Raw genomic sequence first — 14151 nt, 5'->3', positions numbered from 1 at the left:
AAGCTGCATAACTTTAAAAAGTTTGTCTAGTGTCCAGTAAAATTCAAATGCCGACTGAACCCAGTCAAACAGGTTACACATTAGACAAATTATTATTGAGGTTTCACCCCCCCCCCAATTTCCAATGTGTACATACATTATCAGTATACCCCCCCACATATGCAAGCATATGTATTTGGGTTGCCCCCTCTTCCACTCCATGCGTACATACTAAATGGATGGCTCCCTAAGTTTCAATATGCAGAGTCTATCAAACAGATGAAGTACCTGAGGATGGAAATTACCTTACAGCCTAATATAGTTACTCTTATATATCAACTTCCTACAAGTGAAAACTGAAGTAAATTTGTATTCTTTATTTCAGTGGTTTAGGCTACCATTTTATGATGTATACAAAAAGTCACCATATTGGAGTGCAATGCACTTCTTATAGTATACCTTTCAGACATTAAATACTGCTTTTTGTCTAGCAAATAAATGGTTTATAAAGTATGGACTTGGAGGTGACGACATAGATCTTTCCTAAAATGCACAGGCACACCTACATTTATCATAATATTTTTTCTCGAATGTCTTGGTATTTGTGTTTTTTAAAGAAAAGTACAGTGTTCGTCATCTTTATATGTACCTGTGTCTATATTAAATTTATGACTTGAATATCTAAATACATGTATAGACAAGTCATGTGGAAATTATACAGAGGTAATCCTCTGCACTGATATTTCTCAACATTATGTAAAGACATATTCTTTACAACATATTGATTTACTGATTTACCTTTTCATGCAAATTTTGACAAATACAATCTGTTTAATGCCTGTAAAAGTTAATGCATGAAATATTTTAAACTGCACATATTTTTTTTCTTTCATACAAAATGAAAGAATCTTCAAGTGTTCCATTTGTCATGGCTGAATCAATTCAGTTTTAATATGCTCAAAGAGAATTTTCTGATAATTTTTTCTTTCTTCTAAACAATGATTACTGAGACTGCCATTAACAATCTTATTCAATTAGTTTTTGATTTAACCAGTCAGTCCTATAAATAAGAGAAATGCACAATGAAACTGATGAACAAAGTAGGTGCCTGTAAGTTAGTAAGTAAAAGAATAGACAAACGAATAAAATTAATGAAAGCATGAACAAATGTATGATTGAGATTTTTAATGACTAGCTTTAATAATTTTAGTCATATCACTATGATATCTGCAGTGTGGCAGTTAATAGCGCTGTCTAGCAGTGAGGCATCCTGCCACAGACATGTAACATCATGTCCCACCTAGTCTTTTTTTATTATCCTGATACCAGGCTGACCAGTCTTAACACTAACTTCTTAAACCTGAGTGCCAAGTGAGGCAGCTGCTAGTACCATTTTTATAGGTCTTTTGTAAGACTGGTCTGGGGTTCAAACCCGTGACCTCCTGCATCCAAAACAGACACTCTAACCACTTAGGCCACGAAAGTGGTCAGTGGGCAAATGAATGAATGAATGAATGAATGAATAAACAAATAAATGACTGCAAGAAAATATAAATAAACGGATAATTGCAAAACATGACAATTTAAACACACAAAAAGAGAAGAGGATCATAAAGAGCCATAACAAACTGACATAATTTTACTGAAATCAGGAATGTAAATGCAAGATGCAAATCACAAGCTGAAAATTCTCAAAATTCCCCCTCCAAAAAAATGAGCCAAAGAAAAAACTTATTGTGCATCTGTAGCATGTTTTTCATGAAAATTCTCCAAGTGGTGAAGTGATGAAAAGCTTTTGAATGGATGGTTGGACAGCTGGACAGACTGATCCATGAGGGCAGCAACAACAATAAGTGTGAAGATAATAAATTGATGCATAATGTGCCATGGTGGGGCCAGAGGGTTGTTCTAGGTCTGACCAAATGTATTGGAAATACATGTATCTTGTTTTATAAAGATACATACTTCTTGAGAGTGCAATTTAACATAAATTTTTTTCTCATAAAACCTAAGTCTATAATGTAGCATAGCATGTTTACCGGTATCAGTTGTGTCCTAACAATAATACGTTTCAACTGAGATTTATTTGTCAGATGTTAACACATTTTCGCCTGAAATTTGAGTAGGAAAATATTTTGAAAGCTATTTCTGAATAAATCCTAATAAATCAACTTCCAGGTGATTTTTCAATAACATAACACCTAGTTGTGTTAGAAAATTTGTTTGTCATTGGCTATTTGGCTCATGCATGAGCAGAAGGGTAAAAGTTTTTTCTTGTTTTTTGCTTTTGCTTAAACGGATCCATTATTTTCGTATCGAGCCCACCCTTTATTCCAAATGCCCATCTTATCCTACATTTTGCAAAGGTTGATCTGTCTGTTTGCAGTTCAAACTAGTCTGCCTTAGATCTGAGACCAAAAAGTATAAGATCCGGACACAAAATCGGATTCCGACCATGGGCGAATTTTGGGTGGGAAAAAATCAGGTCCAAAAAATGAGGTTTATGCCTCTGTATTTTGTAGTGCAACTAGTTTATGTGATCTGGATTTTTAATATAACTTTAACAATTTTTCAGTCATATCACTATGATGTCTGCAGTGTGGCAGTTTAGAATGATGTCTAGCACAGGGGCATCATGCCGCAGACATGTTGCATGATGTCCCATTAAGTCACATTATCCTGACACCAGGCCGACCAGTCCTAACACTAACCTCTTAATGCTGAGCACCAAGCGGGGCAGCTGTTAGTACCATTTTGGTAAGTCTTTGGCATGACTTGGCTGGGAATCGAACCCACGACCTCCTGCATCTGAGGCGGACGCTCTAACCACTAGGCCACTGGAGCGGTCTGTAGTGCAACTAGAACTTCCAGATTATTTGGTATCATTGTAGAGCTATACATGTCTACCTTTTTATAATACCACCCACTTTAGTGTATCATACATGACCTTGATGCTACAGAACTCGGCAGTAGGCTACTACCTCCTGTCACGTAAACTTGTCACCAGCGGTTAATGTGTTAATAGCAGTAGCCTTGCAGGCAATGGTAATATAAAAAAATATTGGAATTTTCTGCAAGAAGTAAGTTGGGGTTTGGTCTTTGCATGTCTTCATAAACACAGTACTGTAAGTACTCACTAATAAGTCCAGTCAAACTTCAAACAACAAAGATTCAGATATGCAATAGGATAATGCAAATGCAGATTAGGGTCTATGTTGTTTGTTGTAATGATTACTTCTAACAAACTGCACAGACCCAGATCTGCCAGCACATTATGTGACAGCAGATCTGGGTCTGTGCAGTTAGCAGTGGGTCTCATCTTATAAGCAAGTATATACGGTAATATTATTTTTGCAATATTGCATAAATAAGTTGCAATACAATTTCAGGCTCATGACGATTCCACTAGTAATGTGTTTTTGTTTTTTTCTCTGTGGGAATACAAAAAATGTATATACAATACACAATTTGACTTTGTGTATGAATTGAAGTATAACAATATATAGTAGGCAGGGAGGTACAAATGCTATTTTTTACCCACTTGTTCCAGACATTTCTGTTAATCTGACATTTCTTAATGGAGGTTGTCAAGTTTTGTGCCAAAATGAAATAAAGTGAATGAATTTTACAGAGAAACAATGTCTGTCCATGAAATTTAGATAATCTGAGAAAACTCGACGTGTTTGAGTGGTAAAATCTGCTGTATGATACTCCATGTTTGGACTAGTTTGTGTGTTTTGTATTTATTTTAATGTAACTTTAACAATCTGAGTCATCGACCAGTTTTCAAAATTATACTGGATAACACCTCTGCTTAAAAGTGAATATTGGGTAGCCATTCCATGTTGTCAACATTTGCTGCAATAAAGCATTAAATGGGAAGTGTCACTTACTGCTGATTTAGTGTTTTGCAGGTTTTTTAATGTTAAGTCAGTTGGAATAAAGTGCCTGGCCCAAGGACACACCATGGAAGCTTACCCAGGCAGATATGATGGTAGGATTCAAACCGACACACTTTTGAACGCTAGTCCAGCATGGTAACCACTGAATCACCATGACTTCTAGGCTGAGTCAGTTACACATTAGGGATGTACTCTATATAGTTCTTTTTAAATTCCCCTTTGTCCTTCTTGGACAAGACTAAAAGTTTTTATAGTGAATGAGTGAATTAATAACTTTAAACACAAAACATATCTCACTCGTTAATGGGTAATTATTTAATCACTGATTTTATTTTGGGTTGAAAGTTAATTTTGCAATAAACTTGAAAACCAATGACTCGAAATAATAGAAACTTGTCCTTGCTAAAAACATTGAACAGGTAATTTTGAAACTTGTCTGAAATAAACAATCTAAAGCTGCAGACAGCTTACAAAGAAACAGATGTAACAAAAGATGAAACATTACAAAAAATAATACTGAAATGTACAGATAAAATGTTCAGGTCTGGACTGTAAATAAAAGGCTCACATTACAACAACAAAAGTCTTATTTCATTGATTTCAAAGAAAGTTTGTAAGATATCTATCAGTAAATATTAAAAGAATATATATAATGTTCAAATTTATGAATTTATCACTATCTTAAAAAGCTAATTATTTGTATATTGTCAAACTACTGATGCAATGAAACTTAATGGGGGTGGGAGGCAGTAAATATGGATTACTCTCCCCTCATCCAGCCTCATGATTTATCTATCTAAACTACCCAACTGCCAACCCTGCATACTGACATTTACCTTGTAAAATAAACTAATATATACAGCAAAAAACATGCAATTAAATATCAAATAATAAAAGAATCAACAACTAGGACCATGTATTGTTAGTTTAATTGCATGAATGCAACTTTTACAAATATTCAGCGCTTTCAGATTATATTTTGGCAAAGCATAATCAACAAATCCACTTAAAGACTTGATGGATACAAATGATGTGATAAATTTAATATTTAAAGAAGCAATTATGAAAAAAATATTCTCCATCATTATAAACAGATGAACATAAAGCCCTTGAGTTTCTTCCATGATGATGACCTTAATGGAGGTATTTGCAATGTTACAAAAAATTTTCACATATTTTTCAAATCTTCAAAGTCCTCAACCTCTGTTGATAAATTATATTTCTGGTTTTTATTATTATCCATTTCCCAACTGACTCTAAGTGAGCACTGGCTTGTGTTTCTTTCAGGATTCCTTTCAGGCACCCGAGACGGTGCTTTTGGACTCGAAGTGTCAGTGTCTTTATTCGATTTGTTTTCCACAAGGGTTGGCAAATTGTAATCTCTTTGATCTTTGGAGATTTGAATCAATGGTGCAGCAATACTGTCTCTGAAACAACCATTGTACTGTTCACTTGGATGATGAAAGCCATTTAGCTCAGCAGCAGCGATATTGCTGCCGACACTTACACGTCTGTGGTTATCTATGGAAAGACTCAAACTTCGTGTCAATCTTCGTAATTCATCTTTGTTAAAGAAGCAAACACAAAACAATCTCCAGAACTCCTTGCGGAATTTCTTTCCAAAGAAATAATATGGCAATATATTTATTGCAGAATTAATGATAATAAGAAAATTGCCAACTTCATTCATCACATGAAATGGCCATTTTGAAGCTGCTGGCATGTTAAAGGCCCATATCATTCTAGAGATTAATGCTGGTCCCTGACAAATCAGAAATATTACTACAACACCGATTAACATTACTGTCGTGTCATTACGTCTTTTTTCCCTTGCATTAATCAGCTTTCCTCTTTTTCTGGACATATGAACGGCATGCATGAGGAAGGAATTTAAAACAGCTAAAGTAAAAAATGGAATTCCACAAACACAAATTAAGTAGAGCCAAGAATGTACAATTTCTCGAAATAATTTATTTGCTCCAATATCAGTCAGTCGGTACAGGATATAACTTTTTAAACCAGAGCCGTCAGATGTAGGAATCTCATCTGTCACAGTTTTATATTCAAGATAGCGTGGAATATTGATAATTATACCCATGATGTATATTCCTATAACTACTTTTCGAGCTCGGCTTACATTGCACATCTTCTCTGCATTAAATGGATGGCAGATCATTATATACCTGTCAACAGTGAATGCTAAAGTGAGCCAAACGGATGTTACCTGTAAGGTTATCGCTGCCGGGTGAATTATGGGAAACATGTAAGCGTAATATGGTTCAGGCCAAAGCATGGACCCTTTCTGAGGATGCTGTGTATCTTTTAGCAGAATTATCATGGTTAATGTGAGGACAAGTGTATCACAGACTGCTAGGGAAGAGAGATATGAGTAAGTGGATGAGTTCATCACTCGTTGGGTAAGTACTATCACACATAAAATATTACAGATGATTCCCAAGCATGATACAGCTGTGCCCCCTATCCCCATCAGGTAGTAGTTGAGAAGGGCTTTCTCATAGAATTCTTCATCAAATCCGGCAGAAGAAACTGTTTGGTTACATATATCAGAGATGTTGAACGTGTTGAACTGCTCACAAATCAAATGTAATGTTTGAGCATCCATACTTGTTACTCTTGCTGGGACATTATTTAATAGTTAACCATTGGTAGGCACAGTCATCCACAGTTAAATGTTTCGCTGACTGGTTTTACTAATCAGTTTCATCAACGTTGCTGTCTAATTGACTCCTGTTTTAACATGTGGTCTAGGTTATATTACACTGTTCTGTCTGCTGACTAGACTTATGACTATTCGATCAAACCAATTTCTGGGAAGCAGACAATTTTTTTCCATTTGACGAAGATTATCCTTTGACTTTTGGTGCTTGTGAGCTCCTCTGTTATTGTCACTGAGCTACTGGATCATCTCCTCTGATGGATTTGTAATGTTATCAATCTCTTTGTACTACAGCTTTTAATACATATGTTACAGATGCAATAATGATTTCTAATCCCCTGGAACTTGATAAAACTTGATTTGGTAATGCCAGCAAGTCAATGAGAGACCTGTGATAAAATGTGTAACATTCCCTTATTGAAGGAATCAAAATTAATGATATATTCTCTTGTTCAGAATCCAGTTGACCCGATGGGTATATCGAGGACTCTTATTAAGGATCACTGATTCTGTTTATTGTTAATACTATAATCCTCATCACAAAATAAACCAGTGTCTTGTCAATGAACAATCATTGATTATATTTCAGCCAGATCCTCATTAGGTTTTCTGAGGAAAACACACTGTCACTCCTACCATGACATGCCACCAACAGCTTTCGGCTTTGACATCTGAAACAGAATATAGGAGTCAGCTTGGTGAGTTGGAAAGAGCATGCACATCACTATTACAGCAAGCACTTTATTGCCTCTAAGATAATGAAACTAGGCATTTAAGTCCTGTCATTAGTAGTCTACCAAAGAAATTACAATGAATTTTTCTTCTTCTTCAGGTTAATTACTAGAATATTGTATATACATACTCACAAGTCTAATCCAACTTTAATGTGCACAGACCCAGTTCGTCCATCATATAATGCACAGACAGATCAAGACCTATGCAATTTGTTAGGAGTAACTGGCAAAACAAACAACACAGACCCTGATTTGCCAGCATATTATGCAACAGCAGATTAGGTTTATATTGTTTCCAGTTATCGTATGTATTCACTTATAAGAGGAATCCAACTGCAAACTGCACAGTTTTTTTTAAGGAGTAATCAGTGAAACTAATACAGACCTTGATCTGCACGTGCAATATGTGATGGCAGATCAGTTAGACTTGACTTGAGTATATACGGTAGTCTCGACTCATTAGAAACTATAAAAAGTACCTATTAACCAATCATTTAGAAGTAAAAGTATATTGCTGAATACTCCAGCTGTAAATCAGTTTCAAAAATGCTATAAAAAATGCTGGCCAAATAGGCATTTTTAAATAGATACTTTTATTTTATTTCCAAATTCCAAAGTCAACAAATGCCTATTAATATAACATTGTTTGTTACATTATACATGATGCAAGAAATTATGTATCCATTGCAGAACAATAATAGAAATGGGTTTAAACAAATTTAATAAAAATGGTCTAAAATACAGTAGATTAAAATGGTCTAACACATAGCAGATTCAAATGGTCTAATACATAGCAGATTCAAATGGTCTAATACATAGCAGATTCAAATGGTCTAATACATAGCAGATTCATATGGTCTAATACATAGCAGATTAAAAATGGTCTAATACATAGCAGATTAAAATGGTCTAATACATAGCAGATTCAAATGGTCTAATACATAGCAGATTCAAATGGTCTAATACATAGCAGATTCAAATGGTCTAATGCATAACAGATTCAAATGGTCTAATACATAACAGATTCAAATGGTCTAATACATAGCAGATTTCAACAGTCTAATATACAACAGATTCAAACAGTCTAATATACAGCTGATTCCAACAGTCTAATATACCGCAGATTCAAACAGTCAAATATACAGCAGATTCAAACAGTCTAATATACAACAGATTCAAATGGTCTAATATACCGCAGATTCAAACAGTCAAATATACAGCAGATTCAAACAGTCTAATATACAGCAGATTCAAACAGTCAAATATACAGCAGATTCAAACAGTCAAATATACAGCAGATTCAAACAGTCTAATATACCGCAGATTCAAACAGTCTAATATGCAGCAGATTCCAACAGACAAATATACAGCAGATTCGGGGGCCCCGAGTGGCCGAGTGGTCTAAAGCGCTCTCCGTTACGGATCACTGCCATCTCACCTCTATCTGTGTAGGTTTGAGTCTAGGATTCGGCTAACGTGGGTATGTGAGAAAGCTTACCAGTAGCTTCTCGTGGGTTGGTGGTTCTTCCCGGGGGTTTTCTGGGTTCTTCCTCCACCATTAATACTAGCCGCCATGCATAGCCTATCGTGTGCTGAAATATGGCGTTAAACCCCACAACAACAACAATACAGCAGATTCAGTCAAATATACAGCAGATTCAAACAGTCTAATATACCGCAGATTCCAACAGTCTAATATACAACAGATTCAAACAGTCTAATATACAGCAGATTCCAACAGTCTAATATACCGCAGATTCAAACAGTCAAATATACAGCAGATTCAAACAGTCTAATATACAACAGATTCAAATGGTCTAATATACTGCAGATTCAAACAGTCAAATATACAGCAGATTCAAACAGTCTAATATACAACAGATTCAAACAGTCAATTTATACAGCAGATTCAAACAGTCAAATATACAGCAGATTCAAACAGTCTAATATACCACAGATTCAAACAGTCTAATATACAGCAGATTCAAAATATACAGCAGATTTAAACAGTCTAATATACCGCAGATTCAAACAGTCAAATATACATCAGATTCAACCAGTCAAATATACATCAGATTCAACCAGTCAAATATACAGCAGATTCAAACAGTCTAATATACCACAGATTCAAACAGTCTAATATACAACAGATTCAAACAGTCTAATATACAACAGATTCAAATGGTATAATATACTGCAGATTCAAACAGTCAAATATACAGCAGATTCAAAACAGTAAAGTATACAGCAGATTCAAACAGTCTAATATACAACAGATTCAAACAGTCAATTTATACAGCAGATTCAAACAGTCAAATATACAGCAGATTCAAATAGTCTAATATACTGCAGATTCAAACAGTCTAATATACAGCAGATTCAAAATATACAGCAGATTCAAACAGTCTAATATACTGCAGATTCAAACAGTCAAATATACAGCAGACTCAAACAGTCAAATATACAGCAGATTCAGTCAAATATACAGCAGACTCAAACAGTCTAATATACCACAGATTCAAACAGTCTAATATACAACAGATTCAAACAGTCTAATATACAGCAGATTCAAAGTCTAATATACCACACATTCAAACAGTCAAATATACAGCAGATTCAAACAGTCAAATATACAGCAGATTCAAACAGTCTAATATACAGCAGATTCAAACAGTCTAATATACCGCAGATTCAAACAGTCAAATATACAGCAGATTCAAACAGTCAAATATACTGCAGATTCAAACAGTCTAATATACAGCAGATTCAAACAGTCAAATATACAGTGGATTAAATCAAATGCTGTAGATTGAAAACACATATGCAACAATCAGAACTTTAAGGCTGTGACAATCATTCAATAGCACTGGTGGGAATATTAAAAAAATTGCTAACCTTCAACACTGTTGTTCAGGTGAAATCACACTTAACATTTTGAATTTATAATACAGTGATAATCTCTAAACATGAATTTATTTGTCGAATGTATTTATGATCAATGGCATAGTTTTAAAAAAATCCAGACCTATTTCTTTCTTTGATTAGACGAGAGAAAGCAGACCATATCCACACCTTCAACAGGCTATGAATGCAACAAAAAGGCAGAGTTGACAAGATATCCTCAAAGCTGTGAAGACAGATATTTACTGGTAGCAACAGTGAAGACCAGTCATTTTATCAGAAGCAGTGAAGACAGGTATTTAGAAACAGTGAATACCAGTCACTGGAAAAGAAGCAGTGAAGACAGGTATTTAGAAACAGTGAAGATCAGTCATTGGAAAAGAAGCAGTGAAGACAGGTATTTAGAAACAGTGAAGATCAGTCATTGGACCAGAAGCCATGAAGAGAGGTATTTAGAAACAGTGAAGACCAGTCATTTGATCAGAAGCTGTGAAGACAGCTATTTAGAAACAGTGAAGATCAGTCACTGGACAAGACACCGTGAAGACAGGTATTTAGAAACAGTGAACATCATTCACTGGACCAGAAGCAATGAAGACAGGTATCTAGAAACAGTGAAGATAGTCACTGGACCAGAAGCCATGAAGACAGGTATTAGAAACAGTGAAGACCAGTCATTGGACCAGAAGCAGTGAAGACAGGTATTTAGAAGCAGTGAAGATCAGTCATTTGATCAGAAGCAGTGAAGACATGTGTTTAGAAACAGTGAAGATCAGTCATTTGATCAGAAGCAGTGAGGACAGGTGTTTAGAAACAGTGAAGATCAGTCATTTGATCAGAAGCTTGTACAGCTTTAGCATAGCACAAAGGCTAATGCAGTTTGTAATATCTACCATATTTAACAAAATTAACATTCAGGCAATATTAAATATACTGTTGGAAATATCAGCACCCTAACAACATTATGACCTTCCTTGTGATGAAATGCTACACAGAATGACTATTTCTTATAAATTTATGAAAATGTTTAGTTTTATATTTATGGGTTTTGGAATGTTAATGGTGATTTTCTGTCACAAATATTACTTTTTTATGCTCTGTTGATGTATCAAAACTCAACAGAACTACCATTCACACCCTCAAATCTGAAAACAGAGGAATGCATATGGCTGAAATATGGTTGAATAACCAGTCCCCAATTTCACCAATCTAAGTCTAAAAGCTGATCTAGACTTGTAACATTCTGACTGGTCAATTTAGAGTCAGACTTGAATTCAGCCAATCAAACTGCTGGATACTAGTAAAGTCCACGTGAAAAAAATTCATCAGTGAAATCCTGACCAGCATTTTAGCAAAGGTCCCTAGCAACTGCTTCCACGAAAATCTGACTATATCCATGGATCAGCATCTATGATGGCCAAGCATGGCTGCAAGCAAACATTTCACATGCTTTACTGATCCAGATTTTACTGGACATGACTGGAACATTTTCATATAATTAATATCTCAAGAATAACCTTCAGGAAGACATTTTGGTAATTTTTGGAGATTTTCCACTATATCAACGGAAGGGAAAAATATTAATTAGCTTTGAGATTTGTGACTGACCTTGAGAAGGAATATAACTGGATATGTGAGAAATACTCCAGTCAAGATAAATAACATATTAAAGTTTAACTAAAATTTAAAAGTTTAATAAAAATTTCTTTATTGATTCAAACATTATAATGATGTATGGACAGAGGTCATTGATTTACATTTGCACTACAGTAACTTTCACATTAAATGCTGGGTGTGTAGCTATGGTATATATATGCCATGAAATGTAACTTGTTGAAGTTTCATTAACAAATCTTATGTGGTTCAAAAGTGACACTGGACAATGAAATTGCTGGGTCACATTTTCCCTTGCTGTGACCTGTACCCTGAGGCACATGTTTTGTAAGCATTTAGAAGCTGTTTTCCAATGACTTCTAAAAGCTGTCAAGAAGTATTTGTTTCTTCATAAAACTGAACTTTCTGCATGTTACTTTCATTTCCAATGCATAAATAGGTACAAAAGAAGAAAACAAATACATTTAACCAATCAGCATGCCACTTTGTAACCCATGTTGCATGCATTTAATCCAATTTTAAGGTTTTCAAGGTAAGTTGGGGGGGGGGGTCACAATGTTAAGTGACATGCCATCTTAACATCATATACAACTGGCTAAAGTTTCATTAAAATATCTTCAGTTGCTCAAAAGTTATACTTCAGAAAAGGATATTAGGCAAAGAATTATATTTTCCCTTATTAAGACCTTGATGGCACAGTGCCTTGGCTATGGTACACAACATGCTATTAAGTCATGATACATACTTTGGCATAGTTTTGTCAAACTTCTTTAGAGTCTGAAAAGTAATAATCTGGGCAAGTAGATAAGTCACAGAATGACATTTTCCATTGTTTTGACTATGACCTTGAGGCAGATGACATTGCTATGGTATGCAGATGTGATATATACTTTGGCAAAATTTGAGTGAAATGTCTTCAGTAGTGTAAAAGCTACATTCTGTCCCTGGATACAAGTAACATAATTATATTTTCCGTCATGACCTTGACCGTGAGACAGGATGTGGCTTTAGTATGTATCACACCATCAAGTCAGGAAACATAACACTGGACAACAAATTTTTACAAAAGTCATGTTACTGAAATAAAATTAGTCAATTCTTATCAATTTTTATGTGCTGAACACGAATATGACAGTCAAATTGCAAAATTGGCTCTAGTTTTTTTAGTAATCTGCAAGAAATTAATGTTTACATAACGAAATGCATTCCAATAGTAAAAGGTCAACTGTAATAGCCTACCTATAAAAAATCAAGTCACTGACTACATCTTAGATTTCTTCGCCTGTCTCTTGTACAGCTGTTCGGGAGCATCTCTGAGGAGTGTCCAGCAGTAGTCAGCCAGCATTGTAGTGGACCATTTTCCCTGGTATCTTTGTTCCATTGTTGCGATATCTTGATGAAAACGTTCGCCGTGTTCATCACTAACAATACCACAGTTGCTAGGAAAGAAATCCAAATGGGAATGAAGGAAGTGAATCTTTAGAGACATATTGCAGCCAAGTTTCTTATACTTCATCAACATGTCTTCTACTAGTTCCTTATAGTTTTCTGCCCTAACATTTCTGAGGAAGTTTGTAGAAACTAGGCGAAAAGCATTCCATGCTTGTTTCGCGTCACCTTCCAGCAAGTTGTTGAACCGGTCATCTTTGAAAAGCTCTCGAATCTGAGGACCCACAAAAACTCCCTCTTTAATCTTTGCTTCGCTGAGTCGAGGGAATTTTTCATGCAGGTATCGGAATGCTGGCAAAGTCCGGTCAATGGCTTTCACGAAGTTCTTCATCAAACCTAGTTTGATGTGAAGGGGTGGTAGCAAGATTTTCTGAGCCTCAACCAGAGCTGGGTGTTGGATATTCTTCTCTCCAATGGCTACATTCTGCCTGTGAGTCCATTCCTTCCTCATGTAGTGCATTTCCCTTGCTCGGCTATCCCACTCGCATAAGAAACACATGTATTTTGTATATCCTTGCTGCAGTCCCATTAAAAGGGCAACTACCTTCAAATCACCACAGAGGTGCCAGCTGTACTTGTTATACTCAATGGAATTCAGTAGCTGCCTTAAGTTATCGTATGTCTCTTTCATGTGGACAGCATACGCTACTGGAATAGATGGAAGAATGTTTCCATTGTGCAAAAGCACAGCCTTGAGACTCAGTTTCGAAGAGTCCACAAATAGTCTCCATTCTTGTGGGTCATGAGTGATTTTTAAAGCATTCATGAGGCCCTCAATATCGGAACAGAATATCAGATTACTTTCCTTTCTGAAGAAAGGCTCCAATTGCTGGTGGCGCTTTCGATATGCAGTAATTGTGACATCTTCTTCTAGAAGATTCCATTGTTGGAGTCT

General features: G+C 35.5%; 2 protein-coding genes across 2 annotated transcripts in view; both read right to left on the bottom strand.

Moving 5' to 3' along the window:
- The window catches only part of LOC149796148 (general transcription factor 3C polypeptide 1-like), a 492926-nt gene that overhangs the window by 69429 nt on the left and 409346 nt on the right, over window positions 1-14151 (bottom strand). The window lies entirely within an intron of this gene.
- LOC149796149 (putative G protein-coupled receptor 139) overlaps window positions 4793-14151 on the bottom strand; it is a 211520-nt gene continuing 202161 nt past the window's right edge. Inside the window, exon 4 of the mRNA XM_089966076.1 lies at window positions 4793-7229. Within this exon, the coding sequence (XP_089822202.1) occupies window positions 5050-6504 (1455 nt within the window). The 5' untranslated portion in view covers window positions 6505-7229 and the 3' untranslated portion in view covers window positions 4793-5049. The remainder of the gene's footprint in view (window positions 7230-14151) is intronic.

This window comes from Sinohyriopsis cumingii, chromosome 7, assembly GCF_028554795.1.
Source record: "Sinohyriopsis cumingii isolate HCF-2022 chromosome 7, ASM2855479v2, whole genome shotgun sequence".
Taxonomy (NCBI): Eukaryota; Metazoa; Mollusca; class Bivalvia; order Unionida; family Unionidae; genus Sinohyriopsis; species Sinohyriopsis cumingii.
Note: the sequence above shows the minus strand (reverse complement) of the source record. Positions and strands in the feature narration are given on the sequence as shown.